The following is a 25,398-nucleotide window of genomic DNA, read 5'->3' on the forward strand; positions in this document are numbered from 1 at the left end:
AAGGTCTACCCCCACTGCCGATACATTCCTTCCTGTTCTTCTTTACTCCATGGTGTAAGTGACAAGGGGTGCGTTCCGTTTCACGCATTGAGCGCATAAATCGCCTGGAAATCTATAATATATGTTACGTGAACTATAGATTTCCAGGCGATCTATGCGCTCAATGCGTGAAACGAAACGCAGCCTCTGATTGGTCAAATTTCAATCTTGAATCCTGAAATTTCACCAAGTCCGGTTAGATTAACCGACGGTTAAAATTAGCAGGGTTCCAAGTAAAATTATATGAATGCTTGGTTTTCCTTCACCTCTATTTTCTGTTGGCCACCCTGCTAATTTTAACCGTCGGTTAATCTAACCGGACTTGGTGAAATTGGCCCTGAGTCGTTAGTCGTTAGTCGTAAGCAATATGACAATCCACAGTCTATTATTCCAAGAATATTCTAGGAATAATCGACTGTGGTTGGTTAATTTGCTTGCGACTAACGACTCATTGTAGACCGGGCATCAGTCTGAGTATACTTTGCGCATGCGCACTGCAATTATAAAATAAATGTATTTTCACGTAATTAAAATATTTATCAATTCACAAACGTAATATTGGTATATTTGTAAATCACAAACGATTTCCTGTCGATTACAGTTATCAGTTATCATAAAATCTGTTTATTACTAAAAAGTATCGGCTGATATCATGACTAAACTAAAATTGTTAAATTACAAAAGACCTAATTTATCACAAACGTTAAAAACAGACTCACAATCAATCACAAACGATTTACAAACGAAATACACTAAAAAAAGTTAAAAATAATCATTATTAATAATTTCTGCCGGCTAGCTTCATGCATGTTATCAACGGATAGTTTGACATTCGGCCGGAAGTCGTGCACATATGTTTCCGACGTCGCCGCTGCGAAGGCGCGGTTGCGCAGTCGACTTACGGGCCGAATATGTCGACCGGCCGTGGAGCGGCGAAGTGATGTATGATACGTCGACGGTTCTTATCATGATCGCCATCGTGGCGATTTTCTTCAGTTGAGTACACTACCAGGTCGATTTGCGACGAAACGCGTAGTTCTCTCCCCGTAGGAGGAGGAGGAGAAGGAGGAAGAAGAGAAGTATCCTCGCGCGCGAGACAGACAAGGAGAGAGAGAGAGAGCACCGTGCCAGATCGCCGTGTGCCGCCGTACCGTATCGTATCGTATCGTAACCGTTTTGGTGGCGAAGGGGGTGGGGGCAGTGTGTGCGGGGATCGCGGAGCGGAGCGCGAGGGCCTTATGTCAAGTCGACGACGACGACGAGGACGGAGCGCGCAATGAACATGAAGAAGCTATTCTCCAAGATCGACAACACGTCGAAGGAGCCTAACAGTTATTTGGGCAAGGTGTTCGTCGTGGGCAGTCACACGGTCACCGTCGAGGAGGTTCTGGCAGAAGGTATATATACACGACACGATTACCGCCTGATTAACATCCGCGTCATTTTCTCCTCTCGTTCTCGAGCGCGGGCTATTATTTAGATCCTAACACGATACGCAACGAACTCTCCGCTCTACTTAGATCCTCCCGCCCCGTCCCGCTTTTTTTTTCTACTCCGAACCGCCTGTGTGAAATCGTTGAAATATTTCGATCGCATGCGTAACCCGCGATACCGATAAGCGACGATGGTACAGGACAGTCGGTAAACATTATTAAGCTCATTAGCTCTTTAAGAATTTTATGTGTTTATTATGAATTATATTTTACGCCGCGAAGGGTCGAGAAATTTATATACAAATAGTTTTAGGGAAAGTTTCAGCCTTGTCACTTGAGAATGATATAATTAATTATTTCCGAACGTAAGTTAACGTTGCGAAATTCGCTCTAGAAAAATTCAAATATTATTCGCATTGTTACAGAATATTAGATGATGTCATGGAGTTTTGCCTTACGTATATTAGAGCATGGTGCAGAGAAATTGATTGTCCAATCAGCGATTGTACTTTGAGAGAGATAATGTGTGAATACTAAAACCTATTTATTACCATGCTTTATTGATTAGTGTCTGTCGTAATTGTATCCGCATCATGTTACAATGTACAGCATGTTTCACGATGATCTTGTTGTCAGTTTTTATATACACTTTTTATCTCAATTTGCGCCTTGGCTCGCATTTGAGTGTAAATGATTCATGATGAAATAAATTATGCGTAATTATATAATTTGCATTTTAACAAACATTTCTCTTGTATGCTCTATTCTTGTTTTACATAATGCAATTATCTTATCTTACAGGAGGATTTGCAATTGTATTTTTGGTCAAAGCCTCAGGTGGACGATATGCGCTTAAACGGATGTATGTCAACAATGAACATGATCTCAATGTATGCAAAAGGGAGATACAAATTGCCGTGAGTACTTGCATATATAATGAAATGTTAGTAAAACCAATCTTCTTTTACATTATATAGAAATGTATAATATTCTGTTTAAGAGTCTAAAAGTATTGAATAGAACCTTTTATTTGTAGAGCAACTTGAATGGTCATAAAAATATCATAGGATATATAGATAGTAGTATAACTCACACTGGCAAAGGAGTACATGAACTTCTGCTTTTAATGCCTTATTGTAAATCCCAAGTTCTTCAAATGATGAATAACAGGTTAGGAAGGATATAATTTTATTAAACTTTATATTTATTTTCATAATAATATTCAGATAGTCTAATATTTATAACATGCAAATTCGTAATATCTCTGTATGCAAAATATTACAGATCCATCGATTACTGTGATCTAAAAACATTGTGAAAATTTATGGCATACATTAGCATCTTCTTATTTCTAGGTTGCAAACAGGTTTCAGTGAATCAGAAGTTCTACAAATTTTTTGTGACGTTTGCGAAGCTGTGTCTCGGTTGCATCATTGTCAAACTCCCATAATTCATAGAGATCTCAAGGTGAACTATTTAATGAATGTATTATATAACGTATCATTATACTATATACTAAACTGTACTTAATTGGTTTGCGATAGGTGGAAAATATACTGCTTGCTGATAGCGGTCATTATGTTCTATGTGATTTTGGATCCGCGACGGGAAAGGTTCTTAATCCCAGCGTTCACGGCGCCGCGGTTGTTGAGGAGGAGATAAAGAAATATACCACTTTAAGTTATAGAGCGCCTGAAATGGTTGATATGTACTGTGGAAAACCTATCACTACGAAGGCGGATATATGGGTAGCTTACATTATCTATCATATTGCCTAATTGTAATGTAAATCAAGAATAAATCTAAGCGCGAGTGTTTTGACATCGAATTCTCGTCTTTCAGGCTTTAGGATGCCTGCTGTATAAACTTTGTTTCTTTACACTACCGTTTGGTGAAAGCACACTTGCTATACAATCTGGAAATTTCACTATACCGGATAATTCAAGGTATGTAATAAATTTATACAATTAAGAAAAATTTTCTCAATTTTTAACCATTTAATGATCCAACAAAATGATGGAAATATATGAATTAGCCATGTATGTGTGTATATTGAGAGAAAATGGTTTTATGTCAAATATAAAACATACTTTTATATATGTATATATATAAATAGATATGTGTAAATATTTTTATGTTACAGATATAGCAAGGCTCTTCATTGTTTGATTCGGTACATGCTTGAACCAGATCCTGATCTACGTCCTGACATTTATCAAGTTTCTGCGATTGCTTTTCAAATTCAGGGTAAAGAGTGCCCTGTGCAAAATTTACATGTACGTGTGTCGCAATATTTGCATAAAACTATATTGAATTCGATTTTATAATAATTTTATTTTCGTTTTTATTCTTATAGAAAGTCCCTACGCCGACAATAGAGTCGTTACCGTGCCCGCTCATGGAATCTGAAAATATTAAAAGATCGTCATCTGTCAAAACTCCAAAGCCTGCGCCTATCGCGACGGCGGTCGAGGGCACATCTGTGACGCCGAGACAGAGACCGAAGGGACAAGCTGTTAGTACAGGACCGATCAGTTTGAGCGGTCAAATCGTAGGACAAATATCAGGTCAAGGAAATCAGGCGCAAACTACACCGGGAAATTCTATCTCTTATGTTCAAGTAAGACTCTAATGCGCGCAAATGACCCCTAATAATATAATTTATCCCGATTAAGTCTTCCAATTACGTTCCACGTGAAATGTACAGAAACGTTTAGATACTTTTTTCGACAAGTACTTATGTGCGATAAATACAGTCTTTAATATAATTATTCTATTTTGTGTCAGGTTTCGCCGCATGTTTGCACCCCCAATCAGAATGTTCCCTTTGTCCAACCATCGCAGGGACAGCCATCTCAAAGCCCGATGATTAGTCACTCTCCTCTAACTCAACAGTCACCTGTTACTGTTCAGGATAAGAATGCATTTTATTTTGATTCGCGGCAACACGATACGAGAACAAATGTCAATGAGAAGAATCTGGAAGCTCTATTTCCATCATCAGGTAAACTCACAATACATGGATCTAAGTTATATATAAAGAGCAAAAAATAAAGATGACTAAGTAATTTATTCATCGTTATCTTTACAGGATATCCGGATCCGTTCAAAGACGACGCGACGGCAATGCCGCCACCTACCAAAATTCCACCTCCCGTCGCTCCTAAACCTGGCAAAATTCTCCCAAAACTATCTAATCCTAGTTACCCGTCGTCATCTAAATATCCGCCGGTCGCTTCAATACCATCGAAGTTGTCTATTTCAACGGGGCCTAACAAAGCAACTCCACCGACGCAGGTGACACCGCCAGCTTTACCGAAACCAGTTAATAAAACGGAAAGCTTGAGTCAAAACATAAGCTCGAGCACATCTCCTCCTGACAGTCCGACATTGTCCTCGCGGCACAGAAGGAATGTCAGCGATACGAGTGCTTTTAATAAGTAAGTAAGCCTATATATTTTATTATCCTAATATATATTTATTTACTTTTTTATATCATATTCGCAGCTTTTATAAAGATTTATCGGTAAATTTCTTTCAAACCACCGTCAGAAAAATTTTAAGCATTTGGAATTTATGCTTGTAGAATTTTTCTTTTTCTTTGTTTTGTCAAAATACTTTTATTTATATTACAGTGGCCATTTCGATGTTCACAGAGCGTTTGCGACTGAAACCACTCAATTCTTAGCGCCATACGAGGCTTCGGTTAAGCCGCGTTCCGATGATGCGACTACACCTCCCGAACTTCCAAGTGATACAAGGCCTTGTATAACAACTAGTGCCTCGCATGTACGTGTTGTAAGTAGACGAAGCGCACAATTTTATTTTTATTTTTGTTAAAAAGCTTTAATTTCCGCTTGAATCATATTTTATTTTGTATTATGTGTGATTTACGTAAAATTATATTTTACTTTATGCAAGAAATGTAACGGGAGAGAAAAAAGTCTTTCTTGTATACATCGAGCAGTGATCTTAGAGCATAATAAAACATAAAAAATTTTTTGGGGCAAAATTACCGCGTAAATATAAGATATAATATATAATATAAAATATAACATAGAAAATACTTAGTTTTATTTGTACACATATTTAGAATTTGGTTTTTATGTGTTTATATATTATTTTTTATGCACTGCACTGTCATTAATGACACTCGTACATATCTCCAAGTAAATTCGAAAATATTAAAAATTTGAAACAGTTAATACTTAAAAATTTGTCTGCACCTTTATCAGGGCGAACTTTCGAGCCTAATGGGATCGGAAGGGCGATCATTGAGCGCGGATGTGGCTGCATGGAATCCGTTTGAAGACGTACAACCTTTTAATCAGTTAACAGAAGATCATATTTTCGGTGCTGAATTTGACAAAATAAGAAGAGGGAGCAATACCAGTATCAGTGGAGTGAAAAGTCGTGAAAGCCTCGTTATGACATATACAGAATTACCAGAGGATCCCTTTGAATCTGCACCCTTTAGCCTGCCAAGTAAGTTCTCACACATTAAGATTCTAGTTATTAGTTGCAAAATTAATGCAAACATGAAATTGAATATTATAAGGCTAAAGTGTATCTGTTGACCTTTTAATTCTTTCTTTAAGCAGGGAAGAAGAGTAAAATTGGATCAAAGACTGCTGCTATTGCTGGAGGTAATGCATAAAATCCTTTTTACATTGTCCTCACCATCTCTCTTCCACACTCTGCTCCTATATTAATCTATTAATCTATATATCTTGATTTAAAAATCATTCGCTCGCTGTTTTAATACTTGGTTTCTTACTTTTGCCAAATCATTGCTATATGAGATTTGAAGCTATAGTTACAATCATTGTCTTTCGTCGTTTTCGATGAGTCTCGGCAATGTATACCAAAGAACTTCGACAGTAAGAATTCAGCTTATCGAAAGATAAGTTTTGAAAAGAAACTGCTCATTTAAAAAAAGATGAGAAATGAGATTTATTTACTATTACTCTCTTTTTGTACATATTGTTGAGTATATATAGTTTTTTATATAAATCGGATATAGTATATTCGTTTTTTATATATTGATAAATATATAGAACTTTATAGACTGATATAAATATAATAATGCAATTAATCATATAATTAATTATGGGGTATATTTAACTTAACTCGAGGTATCGAATTGTTTTATAAAGAATAAAATGCTAGAAGTAATCTTGGTATACAACTGAGACCGTCTTAAAAAAAAAAACACCACATTTTACCCCTAGTTTTACATATAAAAAAAAGTATAAAAATTTCTTAGAAAGATTAAATGTATTTTACAAGTATGGCTTTATAGAACATTATATTTCTCATTCAATAACAAGGTTGGACCTGGTTATTGTTAGTTTAATCATGTAATACAATTACTTTTTTAGTTTAATTTCATGCAATTGACAAAATTATTGTTAAGACTATATTATGATTGTAAGATATTCTCTTACAGCATTAGGAGACTCGTATAAAGATTATAAGACATTCAGCACAACTTACAAGAGATATACAATTTTTAAACGTAATAATGTGTGCAAAAATGTGGGCTGATAATAGAAATATGAAATATGTTTCATTTAAAATTGGAGAAAAATTTTCCTCTAAAATTAAAAAGTAATCTCTATTTCAATTAAGTATCTCCTTTTCTTTCAATTTGCATCATTTTGCCACAATAACTATCAGATAGAATTGTGTACAAATAACAGTGTATTTACATACAATGTTTGTGGACAATAGATGTAGATAAAAAAATGCTGAAACGATAATACTATCAGCATGTTATGCTTTTGTGCACTTTCATGTACATAAGAGAAAATCTTAATTTTTATATAGAGATAATTGACTAATGTGACGAGAGGAATATAGTGTTTCAACGTAATATGTAAAATATAACGATGTTTCCTCTCCCGATTTAATTAGTATTACAATGCATAACTTGATTTGTGATACAATACATAATCACAGTTGATAATGTCGATCATATCATCGCATTGTTCTGTTAAAAATTTAATTAAAGAAAGAAATTCCTTTTTAAATAATGTTTCTCTAAATAGATTAATTGAGGGATTCTCTATACTACCATTTATCAAACTTACCAAAGATGTGTGATAAGTTACAATGTCTAAACGTTGCTATTTATACAAAAAATAAAAGTAAAAAACGCTCTTTGCATAATTAATAATTTTCAAAAATACTATGCTTGTTAATTTAAACACACAAACATATATATATACACACACACAATATATATGTGTGTGTGTGTGTGTGTATAAATCATATCTATTAAATATAATAGGGGGGGCAGACAATTAATGGAGAGAAATGTAATCTATGAACAATTTTGACACGAAAAAGATTTGAAGAACATTATCTTTTTATTCATATATGCTCTCTTGTAATATTATTTACAAAGGATGTTTGTGATCATTTCAACTTGTAATTTTTAATGATATATATGTATTATATTTGTTAATCTAAATTAGTTTTGTTTATTAAAATACGTTTATTAAGATTGTGTTCATAAATATCATGGAATATTTTTCTTATATAAATATGTTAATGACTGCAAAGTGCTTTATGACAATTTTTTTCTTGATAAAGGTATAATTAATATTTTATTATCTTATACATCTGCAAAAAAGTGATTGTGATGCTCAGTTATGCTCAATTACGCAAAAGGAATGGTAAAACACATTTTGCTAGTAAACTACATATATTAACTTCTACTGACCTCAAATAGGAAGTTACAACGTAAGGCTAATACATCGAATATTAGACTTGAAATATGGTATATATTAATTATTATGTTATAGCAATTATTAAATATTGTTGAAATTATGACGAGACATATACGACAAGAAATTTTGTCTTTAACTTTACAATAGATGTTCCTACAATATATGTAGCGCACAAAGCGCAGGATTAGCTTTTATTTTTAGTGTTTTCGTACGAGATAGTTGATGTATCGATAAAAGAAAGGAACAAAATTACATATAAATATTACGCACATATAAATATAAATGAACAAATATATATAAATTGAAAAATTATGTTATATATTATGTGATATACATAAAGTTTCGGTACACTATTTTGTCCTACTCAAGTGCGTATATGCATATGTACGTGCAAACGTATATTATATGTGTTATAATCATTGTATTATATAGCATAAAAAAGTGGGAAGAATAGGTTTCAAGTATTTCCAACAGGATTACACAATGCAATTAATGTAATGCAAGGATCGCGTGTAAGTGTTAGAGCACATCAATGATTTATTTTTAAGAGTGGAAATATGGGGTACGCAGACCTTTCCTTCCCACAAAACAATTCTCTACGCAAAGCGTGAACACACGTGAATATATACATACAGACATGTGTGCACAACGGTTATAAAAATTGCAAAATTGTATCTGCTCACGCGCGATGGTAATACTACAGTGACTGGCAAATAATATTTAGCAATTATTTTTTTATTTCTCATTCTTCTCCTCATCCTCACTTCTTGCACTTCGACTGTTTCTTTTCTTCCTTTCTCTCTATTTTTGTTCGTCTCTTCTCATAGCATCTCATTTACACTGCTTTTACATGACATCACTATTTTTTACTATTTGTGGGTTTCTCTTTAATATAACTAACATTTCTTTATTTATATTTCTTTGGCTCACATCACAAAGCTTAAGATAAAATGATGTAATTTAGTTTCTTAAAATATCTCTATTCGTAAAAGTAATCGGAAATCGCCAATAATTACATCACTTTATCTTATCTAAAAATGTATAAATCACGATTTTTGTATTGTGTGTATTTCTTTCGCATATTTGTCTCAGATATTTGTGATGAATGCGATAATTATTTGTATTGAAAACCTATTTATGTATGATGTAAAGAATACTATAGATATTATCGAACATTGTACATACTTGTTATATAATTGTTATTCCTTTTAATGGAATTTCCATACAGGAAGCGAAATAATAATTTAGATTTTTAGATATAAAGACAGATTGACGAACTGTTTTTTTTTTTTTTTTAATTATATTACAGATTTAATATTGTGCAATATGTAAAGTGAAGTGAAATTAGAATATCTTTTTTTCACTAGCACTAGTAGTATTACCACAAAACCGCCATAATATTATTTTTTCTTCCTGAGCGTGTAAGTATCATAAATTGTTCAGGGTATGTGATAAAAGGCAGAGACAATGAAAATTGATGATAAATGTGTTTGTTTCTCTGTGAGAGAAAAAAAAATTATATTTATCTGTCCAATGTCTGGAACAACCTAATGAGTTTGGGAGGCATATAGACACACTAAGTTTCGTTTTATGTTTATGGAATTCTTTTTCTTTTTATCTTTAGTCCTGCTTTGTTTGCCTCCCATGGTGTCTCTAATAATAATAATAGTAATAATACACACGTGTGCCATCTCGGAGATGCGACATCGTAAAAAAGAAACTTGTTATCTATCCATCACCGTCGAACGTATAAGCATGCTTTTCTCCTTGTGGCCTCCGTAGCGATAATTATATGAAAATGAAAGAAAAATAATTTTGAGCGAATCTCGAGAGCACTATAGGGGGCTGACAAATCTATCTCGGACAGTATATCTTTCTCGGCTGTATTAAGACAAATAATGTTGCAGCAATAAAAATGTAAATTAGCATACGAAGTATTTGTTTCTTCTAAATGCTACTGTGGCATAGTAAAACGCAGCAATACTTTGTTTCTTTCGCACGAATGATCTAGGCATAATTTGACGAAAGATACGTGTATTTTCGCGATAGCTTTGAACCAATTTGTTATCGCTATTTATTCAGAGCATTACTGCGTTTTTCGGCACACTTATCCTCAACCCCCTGAATCTGATTAGGACTGTTCCAGACCTATTGGTGGCGGTACTAACTTAGCTTAAATTAAAAAAAAATATATTTGTTGTGTATCATCTTTCTTTATGTTGAGAAAATCTAACATTATTTTTTTCCGAAGACTCATTACATAGAGTAAGATTGTAAAATATCAATGCACATTGTATTTCGGCAGAGCACATAGACCTGCAGCAGACCTAATCAGACATTTCCTGTTTCTTCTGGGTCTTTTTCTTCTGTAGATATATATTACGCCTTATCAGTACTATATCTATAAATATTTAGGAGATTAAAATATTTAATATTTTTATTTATAATAATCAAAAGTAAAATTTGTGGGGGATGTTACATTTTACAAAAATTATTATATACATAACGTATATTATATAGCGAGTTGACTAAACTAAAAAAATAATTAATAATTTTATTAATAATTTTATGAATATAACTTCTTTTATATTGATTGTATATTGCAAAAATATGCATTAATATTATATATTAATGTAATGTTATTTATTAACAAGAGCGACTTGTATAAAATATCTTTTGCAATATTTCGTATATACGGAGTGTCCTATTGACAATCTTTTTATGAATTTGCGATTTATATTTCTCCGCTATAAAACAGGCATTATATCGTAGATTTTTTACATTTATAAATCATATAAATTTATATGATAAATTTTATATTTTATGAATCATAAATCTGATATATTTTGCATAGTATTTAAGAGCATTTTCGAGAACTTTTCGCGGTAATCGATTAATATAAAATTATATTGTCGCGCGAATTACTTTTCTTTAACGAGATTTGACAAAATAAAACATAATATAGGTAAGTACGATATGTGCTTTGGTAATAACAGAGATTTCATGCTGATTTAGTTTTAAGTATTATAAGAAGAAAATTATCGATATATATAAAGAATTCAGTCTCTCTACGCAATCGGACGATAATCGTTTTGCAATGTTCTGTTTTGCAGGAAAATCGGCGAGAGTACCCCTAACGCAGTGGAACAATTCCGGGCTCGAACACGGCGGCGGCGTGGATGACGAGGCGTCCTTGATCACGGAATCCAGCCCGGTCTCACCGCCGTTTGTTCGCGCGCCGACCGAGGATCGTTCCAAGTACGAGAAGCTGGCGTTCAACGCCGACGAAGTGTCTAGCGACAGCGATGGAAAGACAGGCACCAAGGAACGAGCGAGGAAGACGAGGCGGCGGGTGAAGAACGTGTTGAGCCGCGGCAAAAGAAGAGTGGCGGCTCAACGCGATACGAACGCGGACAATAGTAACGCGACAAACGTGGATTACGAGTCGGACGATTCGATCGGCTCGGCCAGCGATCTGCGTGCGATGAATGACGAGGAAGAAGGAAACGATGAGGATGGCGAGGAGAACGACGACGATGATGGCGACAAGCGCGGCAAGCATGACGAGACCATCTCCGAGAGCGTGCGTACGTGTGGCAGTTCCGCGTATCATGCGGAATGCGAGTCCGTGGCGACGCACGAGGATGATTATAGGATGAAGAGGCCGAGGAGACAGCACCACTATCGACAGCAACAGGTGCAACAGCTGCCGACCATTGACGCGGATCCGATTGTCGGCCATCAGTACGGCGAGAAACCGTTGCTCCTAGACGACGAATTAGATCCTGAGTCAAAGCCGGAACAGTCGCACGGGGATCCCTTCGTGCGACATCAGTACGGCTCTAAGCCGTTGCTATTCAACAATGGCGACAGCTCGTCTGATGACAACGACGACAAGTCCAAATCGCTGATTCAAAACGGCATCTGGAAGGTGGAGAATGACGTGTTCGCCTTGGCACCATTTCCACGGTCCAGCAGCTCCAGGAAGAGTAGCGATAGTCGCGAGAGCGAGCCCAAAAATGTTGATCCGAGCAGCAGCGCGAGGAATTCGCCTCGTAATTCGAATTTGGTGACGCCGATTTCCAGTTCACCCTTACCGGCTGAAGTGGTGTTTGCGGATGTAATAGAAAGTAAAGCGACGGCACTTCCACCGCCCAGGCCTGCTACTTTATCCTGCAAGTATCCGAAGAGCATCGCAAATAACAAGACTATCTATTACGAGGAACCATCATCCTTTCCTCGTCAACCGGACGTTCAAACATCCCCAGTCAAGAGTAATCCTCACGTCGGCATCGCTGAAGAGGAAGAGGGAGAGGAGGAAGAGCAGGAAAATGCCGAAAAGGATCTTTTTGGTTCCTCGCCGTTCAGTCCCGGATTCAGCGGATTCACCAATCCCTTCAACAATGTTCAGTCCAGCTTTGTCGCCAACATCGACTCAACGTCAACTCAGCCGACGATATCGACGATTTTGAGTCCGGCAGGCTCTTCCTCTTCCTACATCGATTATGGTAACCGCGTCCCTCAGCTGCAATCATCTCACAACAATGTAGTATCGGATAATTATTACACAAGTCATTCTAGTAGCACGGTCGCTTCAACATCGAAATATGGAAAGGTGACGGTGAATTCCGGTGAACTTGCAGCGGAATCTTCCAAGGATCTCTTCGGGTCAATCCCATTCGACGAGTTCGCTTCGCTGAAGATCAATGAGCAACAGCAACGTCCAACATCTTTATCGCTATCGCAGTCGCCCAACTACGTGGATAATGTCGCGTTATCCACTACGTCGGCATTACTCGTCGTCAGCAGCGTCATGCAATCCCCGAAGAATACTATTGTTCACTTGATGCCGACACCACCGTCGCAATCACAGCCGCCGCCGCCACCCACGCCCACTTATACGATTCAACCAACCGCGCACACCGCCAGGATTACCGTGCATGCGGTCAACAGCGTCTCCAAGGTGGACATTACGTGCGACATGATATCGCCCATGTCGCCCGAGCCTCTGGTCGTCGTAGACGATGACACGCCCAAGCATAACAAGAGGGAGAGATCCAAGTCGGACAAATCCAAGTATCATCTGATCGACGAGAATCACGGTGAGATTGTCAACGTGTTACAGACGGCGCACAAGGTTTCTCACAAGATCAAATCGACGAGTCATCACAAGAAAACGCCCAAAGGCAAGAAAAGTAGTACGGCTGCAACTGCGGGTTTCAGCAACATGAGCTTCGAGGATTTTCCCAGTGACGAGAATGAAGAGAGACAAGCGGGACGGACGAAGGTTGCACCCTTTGAGGTGATCCGCGAAGCGTCGGAGAAACGGTTCGGATCGTTGAAGAGGCGGAGCAATCCGTTCACCTGAGATGAGACGGTCCCGGCTAGTTGGCATAGAGCCGCTTATCAGAAACGCTGGAACAGGTAAAAAATTAGGACGCGATACAATTGATCAACATGATATTGTAGAGCGATTATCAATTACTCGGGTAAACATCATTGGCACCGTTCTTTTTTTTATTAACCGGTATTTCATTACGTGTATTACGAATACAAAAATACAGCTAAAACAAGACATTAATTCCGTAAAAAAACGATGTAGTAAAATCTCTAATTGGAAAACCAGTCGACATACAGGTTGTATTTATAATATATACATATACGGAAAATGCTTTTACGGCAATTTGCCTTTCGAATGCACGAAAATTTGTCAGCAGAGAGAGAGAGAGAGAGAGAATGAATATATAAAATTATTTTACATTATCCGTTTTCGACATGCTGCGTTTGTGAAAAAGTATGAAACGAAGAGTAAAATATAATTTATTTAATATCTTAATATTGTATTAAATATTCTATTAATTTGGAATGTCTGGATTCCTTGATAAATAGTTACACAAAACGATTATACATAAAATATGTATATCTTATTTATTATAAATATTTTATATTACAGTAATTATATCAGGAAAAATACATTTTATTTTTTTAACATTTAATGCGCCTTTCAATTAAAAATTAAAATTATGTAAAAATAACTCCATCATTTTTCATTTTCTTTTTTTCAATATTAAATTAAGAAATATAAAAATATACACTTAAAAAGTGTCTAAATGTATAAACATGAATACTATAATTTCTCAATAGTTGCATATTTTTTTCACAAACGATAATGTAATGTGATAGCAACAATTAGCTGCGTACGTTTATATCAGAAGGCATATAGCGTGAACAAATATATTTATACATGCCTAACTGATAAACGTGTGTGGGTGGATCATATAAAATCGGTGATTTACACTAAAGTCGGAAAGTATTAATTCATATATACTGTCACTTTTTTTAATTGCTTTTTGCATTTTTAGAAGATTTACACACAGACAGGACAGATAACAATGAGAAAAAAGACATTGCGTTATAAAAAGTAAAATATTGATCTTTGAGAGAGAGCGCGAGAGGTACTTTCCAATGTACGTGTATTTTAACGTGAAACCAGGTTGTGGAACTTGGCAGCTCGATACCAAAAAAATTACAAAAATAGGTAAACCGAGAAAGAGAGAGAGAGAGAGAGAGAACTCGTGCATCTATTTTTGCAGCTAAGTCTTTTCACTACGTTTGTACTTTAAAATTTGTAGATTTCTATTAGTACGATCTATATAATAGTTCTTATAAAACAATTTTTCTAAGAGAGTTATCTGAACTATATATACATATATATACCTGTAAACGCAATTCGTAAAGGGCAAATTTCTTGATGAGGAAGATAAGAAATTTTTACCGCGTATTTACAGTCTCTTGAAGAAAAAAAAGAGAATAGAACACACAGAGTACTCCCCATGAAAATTAACATAATGCATAATTTACTGAATTCGATATTACAAAGGCGCAGATAATAGCATCGAAGTGATTTGTAATATTTATCATAAAAGAACGAGCAGGTTTGCCTAAAGAATTGGCCTTATCGTGTAAGACTGACTTATTATTTAATAGTCTCGATTAACGTTTAAATCGTATGTAAGACAGCTATATTTCTTTGTTTCTAATTCGACAATTTGCTGATAATTTATAGCAATAGATATATAGGGAAATTGTTCAAAACAAATACTGGGATTCTTTTGTGTCCTTCATGATCGAGACTGTTAAGTAAAGCATATGAGCAGTAGAAACGACACTAATACTTGGTGTACTTGACGTAATACGACGCGATACTAGTAGGATTAAATATTTATTGATATTCATTTCTTTTCTCGCATTGAATCTGTATATGTTAAAGCTGTTAAACTATTCTCGATTCTCTAGCGAGTGAATTTAATACACACGGGATTTCGTAATTTTGGAAATCTATTCGAACTAAACTTTCTGCTAATATACTGCGCCTTTTATAATCGAGGATCTGCAATCTAGTTTAGTGTAAAAAGATATGACAATATTATAAAAAAAAAAGAAATGTTTATAATCTACGCGTGTTTTTATGCATGCACGCATGCATATATATACATATATAAAAAATTGTAACATAATTTGTAGATATATTAGCTCGTATGATTAGGTGCCTTCCTTCATTAAGTAGCGTTCAAGCTTTTGCAGTCTTTGCTGTCGTGTAGTATAAAAGCTGATTAGTATTATATAAAATAAACAGAGTCAATTGTATTTATACATATAAGAGATAGTGTATATCTGAAAAAATTGTCTTCAGTTTAGTTCCTATACATAACCAGGTGAGAGATATGTGTAATCTATAGGGAATTAAAAGCGATTTCTTCATGCCGCTAGCACACATGTTCATATACACAGACATACAAAACTAAGAATGATTTATGCGAACAGAATTAAATATTAAAATTTGATGAACCGATTCGGTGAATTTGATAAGAATGATTTGAATGTATTTACTGAACAACGAGGGAAATGTTTTGTTATTCCAAGTCTTAAAATACTCTGTCATTCTGTGTACACCGTGTATAAAATGGTACGAACTAGGTGCTAAGAAACACCAAGCATTTTAACGTCCTAAGGCGATGTAATTCGATTGTATAAAGTCTCTATTACGGCTACGTATATAATGTAGATACACACGTGATACATTCCTTCTTTGAATTTTCATATACTGTTATTTATTATCGTTGGTTTATATAGATTTCTTCATGTACACATAGCAAGAGAAATAAATGTCTCGAAAAGTTTTACGGATACTTTACTAGTTTAGATTTCAATTTTGTCACTGCCTACGGTAACACAGTATTTCCGTCTTCATATTTCGTTAATTGTAATAATATAATAATAGCAGGATTATAAATCGTGTATCAAACAAAAAAAGAGTTAATATATAAAAAACGCGTTCGTTTACATATTAAGTTAACAATGCGAACTTTTATTCTTAGGACGATCAAAAATATTGTTCCAATGTGTGTACACACAATGTGTAATATAGTAACGCAAATTGTATAAAAATGTATAAAGAGAAGGCAATTATATTCGAATATGAGAGAGGGATGCTATTATTTTCCACGGCAGCGGGAGTGAGTATTTAATTTTTTGATATATAAAAAGAAAAGAGCTACTGAAAGCACTCTGTCTCTGTATAAAATTGCATAAATAAAATGTCAATACTATCGATTATACACGCGATGTCCTATCCATGTATTTCTTTATAGGAGGAAAAGAGATTTCCATTTCTATTAAATTTTACAAAAAATATTAAAGCGTTACGCAACGTTTCGTGAACTGGCAATTAACTTTACCGGGAAATGTCACTCAGCAACAACAGCAGAATTTTTCTTCTAAGTCGCGCAGCCTCTTTCTCGCCATGATGAAGTTTATCAAGCATGCGACGAGCCAAGCGAAGAAATTGAACCAACTTGTGGATATCGCAAGTTGGAGCGCTATTCCTGTGTTGATCTCGCTGCCGCGTCTCCAGTTGTTGGCATCCGGATGAAGATAATCCATAAAATCGAAAATCGCGCCGCACGATAGCCTATTGTGAATCGCCTGCGATAATAAAAAAAAAAAAAATGGATAGAGAGATTTTTCCTAATCTCGAAAAATTACGTTTTATTTATGGGGAGAGATATTGATCGTTAAGAGTAAAATTAGTCGAGATAAAATGCTCGTCTTACCTGAATTTCGCGGCCTCTTGAACCCAAAAGTTGAATGAGATATCTTTTGTATTGTTCGCAACTTTTATAATAGCCATCGGTTATCACGACTGCATGGACGAGAGACAGGCAGCAGATAAATACTGCAAAGAAAGCGATCGGCATCCATTGTTTAAAAACGGCTCTTTTTTTCACGTGGATCACGACGACTTGTCCGTTAAGATTGTTTCTAGAAGAAGAATTTAAGAAAGACGATCTTATATAATTGCAAATTATATAAAAATAATACATAATAATAGAGACTTTTCAGAGTTTTACTCTGAATATAGAACGTTAAAAGATTTTAACGAAATAAATGCCTGAAATCTACGTTTGGGTTTTGAATGTATAAAAAACAAATTTTTATTTATCTGGGTTTTTTCATCAAGATAGAAAATATATACCCTTATACAGTCACACAATTAGTCCTATATAATCTGCATGCAATATGAACGCGAAGAATTGATTCTCAAGTACACTACCTGTCGTCGTCGTACGTTTGTTTGCGGGTAATTTGCTTAGGATTATCCAAATTCTTATGTATGCAACATCTGTATCCGTGAAAACCGCCGAGACACATGGCGATCACGATTATGGGTGTGAGACCGTACGAGCCGAATTGGCAGAGCTTGACGTCGCCGCCGATGAAGGTGCGGAACGTGTTGATGCCGTACAATATGCAGCCGCAATCGATATCGATGCAGCTGTCCAATGTCCATGTCCAATGCTGCCAGGCGGTCACCAACGATATGATGGACGTGATGCAGAACACCATGGATCCGGTGTATAGCATCGCCAGCCATAACTCCGCTTGTCTCGCCTTCATGATTACGTCTCGCGATTTATTCAAATTAGAAAAGAATTCTCAATACGCATTCATCCGCTCGGCGTAAAATGGGATCAGCAGAACAATTTCACACGCGATACATTTATCTTGCTTCCACGAATATTTTCTTTTTATTTATATTTCAACGATTATTAATTTGTATACGAAATAAGAGTTTACCTGAAAGGTTAAAAAACAAGTTTTTATGAGATTTTGAAATTAGTTCAGTTTTTTATTTATAGATTTATAGATCTATCTCACGGTTAATTCGTTTTCTTCATCTTAATCTCGAATATTTATCCATATGCAGTGAATTTTTATTCTAAAAGCATGGGGCAATAATGCATACACATTTTTGACAAGAAAAAAATTAACTAATAATTTTCGCGAATAATTAACGATTATATAAGATGATAAAGAAGAAATAAAAATTGACGAAAATATTAAAATCGACAATTATGTATTGTTAAAAAAAAGTAAACAAAATTGTAATTTTTTTATTGAAATTTTCTATATTATTATTAAAATATACTTCTATTAATTATACTACTCTATTATTTATATTACTATATTACTATTGACACCCTGGCTTTTTCTCTCTAAAGGGGCCTGCCAAAAATACTGACTTTAGAGGTCGATTTTAAATAATATTTCTCTGTTTAATTACGTAAATCGATCCTCGGTTTAATTGACTTTCGGGACCGATAAAAATTAATTGCGACAGTTTGCCACTGCGGGTAGACAGGAAATACGTGGCATGGGGTTGTGAAATACAGCGAAGCGATTCTGCAAAGTATATAAATATTTTCGTATTTGAAGCTACTATTTCTCCTTGTTCGACGCATCATCCACAGATCTATTTTCGGCGGATTAAATGCTGATTTCCGCTCTTCGCCATCGCTCTACGTGCGGTCTTCACTAGATAAATCCCGCAATATCATCATAGCTGGTAGATACACGTACACGTAAAATTTGATGTATTTCTCTGGCGCGTGTTTGTTACACATCCGTAGTTTTCCACAAATTTTTTCTTCAAATTAATCTTGATTTTAAATGTTAAATTAGCGTTATGTGTCTCTCTTAATAATAATCCTTTACTTTTTCACTAGATGATGTATAACACGCCTTTTATTTCACGGATAAGTAGATATTTTATGATTTGATCTATTAACGTAGAGAATAGCGGTATTTTCAATATCCAATTAAAGATAATTTAGTTTTAAGATAGTCTAATTAATTGAGTTAAATTTCAGAGAGAAAGAGAGAGAGAGAGAGAGCGGTTTATTTTCTTATATAAGTAGTAAACGCGCGGCGTCGTTTCTGCATTTCGCAATTTCGTAAATGTCGATTCACGAGGAACATGTGACTTGAAATTCAAGGGAATTGTCTGCCATCATGCACGAAAGAAGCGCAGCCAATGCGGAGATTGCACCGCTATACGGAATGTATCAAAACTTGTAGACCACCCCTTGCCGGTAGTCGCGGATTTTATGCAGAGTTAATACCTTTGGCGAACAAGTTCAAAAAACAAAGAATCAATTAAGTACAGTTAAGCAAGATTAAAACCAACGTTGTTAAAACTCATACAAAATTAAAAAAACTGTTTGCGTGTATGTGTTAAAAACTAAATTACCTTAAATTTATCTTTCGTGTGCGTTTCAGTAAAGAGATATTTTAAAAGGGAAACACGATTTACAGAACTGCGCCGCAAAGATTTCAGCGAAATTATAAAATCAAGAGTAAAAAGATCTCTTAGCGAAAGCTCGCGTACGTCGTGCCCTAATTCTCGATAGAAATAATTGTTATGATAACCAAATGACGAAAGCTCTTGGGAAGTGTACTTCGTCGGGTCATTAATCAGACTCAAGCTATGTAAATAAATAACTGGAACGCGACGTGTAGAAGATATAAGAACACTTATATCTTACGATACAATCCGAATAATTTGCATATACACCTGTGCAAGAATTGAAGATGGCTGACTGACTGACTGACAATGAAAGGACGACTGCACTCATGTTGATTAGCGCCAACCGGGGATAATAAAACTCTTGTCGTTCTTTATCTAGCCAGTATTAGCCAGAGTTAGAGAGAAACTCAGACGTGCTAATTAAAATTAATTATCACTATCTGCTTTTTTATGGGAAGCAGTTAATATATTGACATTTAGACGACGGAGAGGAATACGAATGCAAATAATATGCAATATATGTGCAATTCGAAAATAGCGTGCGTAATGGTTTTTAGAGAATTGACGAAAGAGAAAAAGATGATAAAATAATAGTTTATTCTTCTTCTTCTCACGGGGAAAAAAAATTGAATTTTTTTTTGTAATTCTTTTCACGATTTTATAAATAGAAATAAAAAACAATAGAATTTTCATCTGAATTTTTTTCTGAGACAAGAAAAAAATATATTATAAAACGAAGAATAGTATTTTTTTTTTATTTCTTTATGATCCTCTTGCAAACGAATAAAGATATTTTCAATTTTTTAATTAAATTCGTGAGAAAGATTAAAAGACAAATAGAAATGTTTTAAAAAATTTTCATCGGTTCTCTTCTCTATTCCCTATCTTTTATTCTCATAATACAAATAAAATTTTTTTCCAACTTTATCCGCTTTTTCAAAGCACTGCTATGCACGGTGATGATAAACAGATAACTGTCCAGAGATAACCGTAAGATATATAGGAAATCTTGTTAAATATAGAGAAGACTAGCCTATCGTTAATAATATAAGACTTAACTGCATTTTTCAATTTTAACACCATCTCTCATGTAATATCACGTCCGCTATCGTTGGAAGATCCGAAGCAACTACTTCCGTGACTTTCGCTGGCCTTTTGCGCTTCGTGCAATATCGCGATATGTACGCAAAAATTACGTGCACATGTGTGCCTTGTTTAAATAAACCATACACTTTCGTAAATATTCTTTGCAGCCTACGACAACGATCGTAGATTCCCGCAGATCAAATATTAACTTAATGCTCGTGAGCATCTCGGTCTCATACATGCTCGTGGCATATATATTGACACTAACATCAATAAATAAAACCCTTAATTAATAAAAATTATTTACAAAATTGTAATTTTTACAATGCATTAACTATTTAAATAAAAAAAAATTCTGGTTGTTTAACATTCTTATCTATCGACAATGTTGTCGCCGAATACATTTATCAATTCCAATTTAGTCAATGACATATAAGTGTTCGGATTTTCCAGATAATGCATAATGCATGCGCCTTGATTTATTCTTTATAAATATCATTATTTAGAAAATTTTGAAAATTAATGCAGTTGCAATAATTTTCTTAGTATTTATCTCTCATCTTGCATGTAAACTTTGTTGTTTTAAATAAATATCTATTTCTAGAATTCAGAATTATATTGTACTTATATATATACTCGTTTAAGATATGGATAAGACAAAAATAGCAATTTTTGTCATCTACTAATAAACATATTCTATAAAAATTATTTAAATATCTTAAACGAGTAAATAAAATTTTATAATTTCGAATTTTAGAAATAGATATTTAAACAAGAATCTACAAGTGAGATGAGAAAAATAAACACTAAGAAAATTATTGCAATTGCATTAATTTTTTTAACCGCATACAAAATTCAGCCGTCCAAATATATTATATCGGTCACATATATATTTCACAAAATCTGTTAAATTCAGCAATTATTTATTAAACTTACATCACATATTTTTCCCAGTTGTCGAGATATGATGCAACACGTTTTATTTCTCGCACAATGAAGTCAATGTAAGTATCGCGCACACGAATAGTTTTCTCGAATTGTGTTTTATCGGCGAATAGATTTTTTTACACAGATCGCATACTCAATTACTGGATAAAACGCACTGGATAAAACATACACGTACAAAAACGTTCTGATCGGTGGAGAATCTATTCATTCCCGTAACGTATGTGAAGTGATAGTGAGATAAACTTTGATAAGATTAAGCGTCTCTTTCTGGCAATCGTTGTGCACATAAAGAAAATCCCAATTGTGTATTATTGAAATAAAGTGTATTATATCTGGGATTACACAATATATTTACATTTACGTTTACAAATAAGATTTTTCTTGTTACTTGATAAATATGTCATCAAATAAAATAGAATGTTAAATTAAACGAATATGTTACTAGAAGACAAATATATTAAATTGCAAATATACAATGTGTAATGTCAGTATGTTTATTTGAAAGTATACATACATTGGTAGTTTCGATAATTTATTTTTTTATCCTAACATATTTTTCATAATTTATTTGCATCATTTGGTGTGAGATTTTCTATATACAAGGTAATATGAGAATATGAGAACGTATTGAAAATTTTTTCATAGTATAGATGTCAATTTGTTACATCAATCTGCAAAAACAGAAACAAAGAATTACATTAGAATATTCAGAATATTAAATTTAATCTCGTAATTTATTTTATCATATACTATTTCATAATTTTGTATATTTATTTAATTAGCTATATGTGGTTCATAGTTCAATATAAATAATTTGCAAAAGAAAAAAATTCAGTTAATTACTATGAAAATTTATTTGCGAAAGTGCCATATTAACCAAATCAGACATATAGAAAAAAAAGAACTTTAAATTTTTACAAGTAAATAAAATTTTTAAAATACTCCAAATTTTATTATATAATCCTATATGTTTCGTTATATAAATTTTTACGAAATAACGGTATTTCTTTATTCCTTTACTATATATAATAATTCTAGCATAGATTTCGATCACAATATAACAAAATTAAATTTTTGTATTTTACAGTTATATCATCTTATTGCATATATATGAAACAAAATTTATTCTTATTACATACTTTAAATTGCAATATTAAAGAAATTATGTACAAGGAACATTAGATATGCAATAAACTGTATGCAATTTACACACAAATTGATAGCAATATGTTTTAACTTAATCAGTTTAATTTATAGTCCCATATATGAATCCTTGTTAACTTTAATAAGTATTTATTTTTGCAATTCAATTATAAGATTGTATTTACTTGTTTAAGATATCCATAGAATAAAAATAATTTTATACTGTATCAAATATATAACATATATAAATAATTATATTTTAATGACCAACAGAGAGTGTGTGTTCGTATATGTATGTATATATGTATATATACATGTTCTCATATACATATATATATATATATATGTTTACATGTATGTATGTATGCGTATATTACCGCATTTACCGCATATTACCCACCTACTACTTTATTTTAAATATTGGACTTTGAAGTATGCAATAAGGATAAATTATAATTTAGGGATTATACATATATAAAACCCTAAAATTTAATATATATAGTGGCACTAATACCAATAAATAAAACTCTTATTGAATGAAAATTCTTTACAAAATTATAATTTTACAGTGCACAAATTATTTAAATTTAATAAAAAAACATTTTGTAAACTACACTTTATTTTGTACAATTTTGATCTAAATTGTAACATTTGCTGAGTAATATACATACACACATATTTCTGATATGTGTATATATATCATTATTTCTTTAAATATATAATTATATTTTTGCTTATTACACATACTTTAATTTACTTTTCTCTCTAATTAAAGTAATTTATATATGATTATAGCGCGCTCACATTAACTTGTTGAATTTACAAACTATTGCAATGGTAACAAAAATGAAATGTGCGGTAAAAATATTTGGCAAGCATATAATTTGTCTAAATTTTTTACTAAAACATATACACACACACTCACTAAACTATATGCACTCTTACGCTGGATGTTTCCATCCATTCATACGCTGTAACGACAAGCCTCCGTTATTCCATGCACAATACATTACTGCAACTCCCGCCGCAATAGCGCCTGCAATACCGGCTTTTCTGATTCCGGCTAAAATTTAATATTATCATTTTGTTATAATAAATATAATTTATAACAAATATAACATATAGATCATGCTTCGTACCAGGAGATCTAAACACCATGGCACTTGTAGCAGCTGCGGCAACTGTATTAAAACTATCGTCGGTTCCTCTGAGCCAAGTTAAGCCTATTCCAGCACAAGTGTACATTATTGTTATTACACCAAGCGAGTTTGCCATACTAGCACCACCTTTCATAACATAATTAATCAATCTGAAAAGACATGATGAAATATGCTTTTTCAAATATTAAAAGTTAAAAACATTAATAACACACAAATACATACTGTGTTCTTCTAAGCTTGCCAGTTTCACCAGCGATAGAGGTTGCTTTGATGCCTCTGTATAAACCCGATGTTCCACCAATCCCAGCACCCGTTATACAAGCAGCTCCAATCTGACTAAAAGCTAACTCAAAGCGGCCTCTCTGCTTTAAAGCACCATCGGGAAATATGAATTCTGGTTGACTAACGGGAAGATACGACGGATCAAAATTCAAAAATGGACTAAGTGGAGCTAAACTTGGTTGTGAAGTGACTGAAAAATAAAGTTAAATTATTTTATAGTATATAAGCCATATATTAAATAAATTTACTTATTGTATGCTTATAATTCACTTCAATTCATTACAATCATTATTTAGTTGACTCAAACATGCCTTTTATATAAGAGTTATTTTTGTTTCTCAACTCAAGTAATCAGAGTTTGATTTTTTATCAACTTAAATAGATGTAATCTCTATATCTCTCAACTTATAAATCACACATATTTATATTTACCACATCTATATTTAAAAAAAAGACTATAATTATGTTTGACCGACTAATGCAATAAGTCAGGTTAGGAATATGATTTGACATGAGTTTAAGTCGAATAAGCAAATAATTATTTGTGACAACATAATTTTAAGAAATATGTAACCGGCGATATCCGGTTTTATTAATCGATAATATTCAAAGAAACTCCGTTATTTACAAATAATTAAAAGAAACCGCAATTGTAATCTAAGAAAAAAATGGTTTAGAGCAACTTCAAACAAATATTCATGTAGTACAAATATCTTTATTTTTACCAGGTATATTAGTGTTGTTATATCTTCCATTATCGGCATCGACGTTTCCAGAATTATTGCGAAAGTCTATCATTTTCTTAAGACAATTTGAACCTTGTGCTTTTGATCGGACCACGAGACTTGGATCGGATAATCACGGACAGTAGAACGATACATTGAATCGAACTGAATATGCCGAGAAAGCCGGGTTGGAAGTGACGT

The 25,398-nt window shown here is 33.7% G+C and overlaps 3 protein-coding genes across 11 annotated transcripts in view; 1 reads left to right on the forward strand and 2 right to left on the reverse strand.

Annotated features, from left to right (window-relative positions):
* The first annotated feature begins 927 nt into the window (after positions 1 to 927).
* Positions 928 to 16,391, forward strand: LOC115245767 (serine/threonine-protein kinase ppk29). 6 transcript variants are annotated; one of them, XM_029824239.1, is made up of 15 exons: positions 928 to 1,436; positions 1,898 to 1,998; positions 2,274 to 2,389; positions 2,509 to 2,642; positions 2,828 to 2,939; positions 3,017 to 3,220; positions 3,315 to 3,418; positions 3,616 to 3,748; positions 3,829 to 4,092; positions 4,260 to 4,476; positions 4,564 to 4,912; positions 5,108 to 5,270; positions 5,708 to 5,957; positions 6,071 to 6,118; positions 11,320 to 16,391. In XM_029824239.1, the coding sequence occupies exons 3-15, from the start codon at positions 2,333 to 2,335 to the stop codon at positions 13,572 to 13,574; spliced, it is 4,290 nt and encodes a 1,429-aa protein (XP_029680099.1). In that variant the 5' UTR covers positions 928 to 1,436; positions 1,898 to 1,998; positions 2,274 to 2,332; the 3' UTR covers positions 13,575 to 16,391. The 6 variants fall into 6 exon arrangements, with proteins under 6 accessions (XP_029680099.1, XP_029680094.1, XP_029680096.1 ...); XM_029824234.1 differs by lacking the exon at positions 1,898 to 1,998; XM_029824236.1 differs by lacking the exon at positions 1,898 to 1,998 and having other exon boundaries at positions 5,108 to 5,261.
* Positions 15,581 to 25,398, reverse strand: part of LOC115245771 — an 83,314-nt gene continuing 73,496 nt past the window's right edge. The window contains exons 1-4 of one of the 2 annotated variants that reach the window (XM_029824244.1): positions 20,913 to 21,562; positions 17,820 to 18,343; positions 17,320 to 17,527; positions 15,581 to 17,191 (exon numbers count right to left, since the gene is read on the reverse strand). In XM_029824244.1, coding sequence (XP_029680104.1) covers positions 16,958 to 17,191; positions 17,320 to 17,527; positions 17,820 to 18,163 — 786 coding nt within the window. In that variant the 5' untranslated portion in view covers positions 18,164 to 18,343; positions 20,913 to 21,562 and the 3' untranslated portion in view covers positions 15,581 to 16,957. Of the gene's footprint in view, positions 17,192 to 17,319; positions 17,528 to 17,819; positions 18,344 to 20,912; positions 21,563 to 25,398 lie in introns of those variants that run through there. The other variant, XM_029824243.1, reaches the window with a different exon arrangement.
* On the reverse strand, positions 22,359 to 25,381 carry LOC115245772 (mitochondrial import inner membrane translocase subunit Tim23). 3 transcript variants are annotated; one of them, XM_029824245.1, is made up of 5 exons: positions 25,198 to 25,381; positions 24,413 to 24,662; positions 24,170 to 24,339; positions 23,976 to 24,093; positions 22,359 to 22,558 (listed from the first exon to the last, which is right to left on the reverse strand). In XM_029824245.1, the coding sequence occupies exons 1-5, from the start codon at positions 25,268 to 25,270 to the stop codon at positions 22,549 to 22,551; spliced, it is 621 nt and encodes a 206-aa protein (XP_029680105.1). In that variant the 5' UTR covers positions 25,271 to 25,381; the 3' UTR covers positions 22,359 to 22,548. The 3 variants fall into 3 exon arrangements, with proteins under 3 accessions (XP_029680105.1, XP_029680106.1, XP_029680107.1); XM_029824246.1 differs by having other exon boundaries at positions 23,956 to 24,093; XM_029824247.1 differs by having other exon boundaries at positions 23,948 to 24,093.

This window comes from Formica exsecta, unplaced genomic scaffold (assembly GCF_003651465.1).
Source record: "Formica exsecta isolate Colony F162 unplaced genomic scaffold, ASM365146v1 scaffold13, whole genome shotgun sequence".
Taxonomy (NCBI): Eukaryota; Metazoa; Arthropoda; class Insecta; order Hymenoptera; family Formicidae; genus Formica; species Formica exsecta.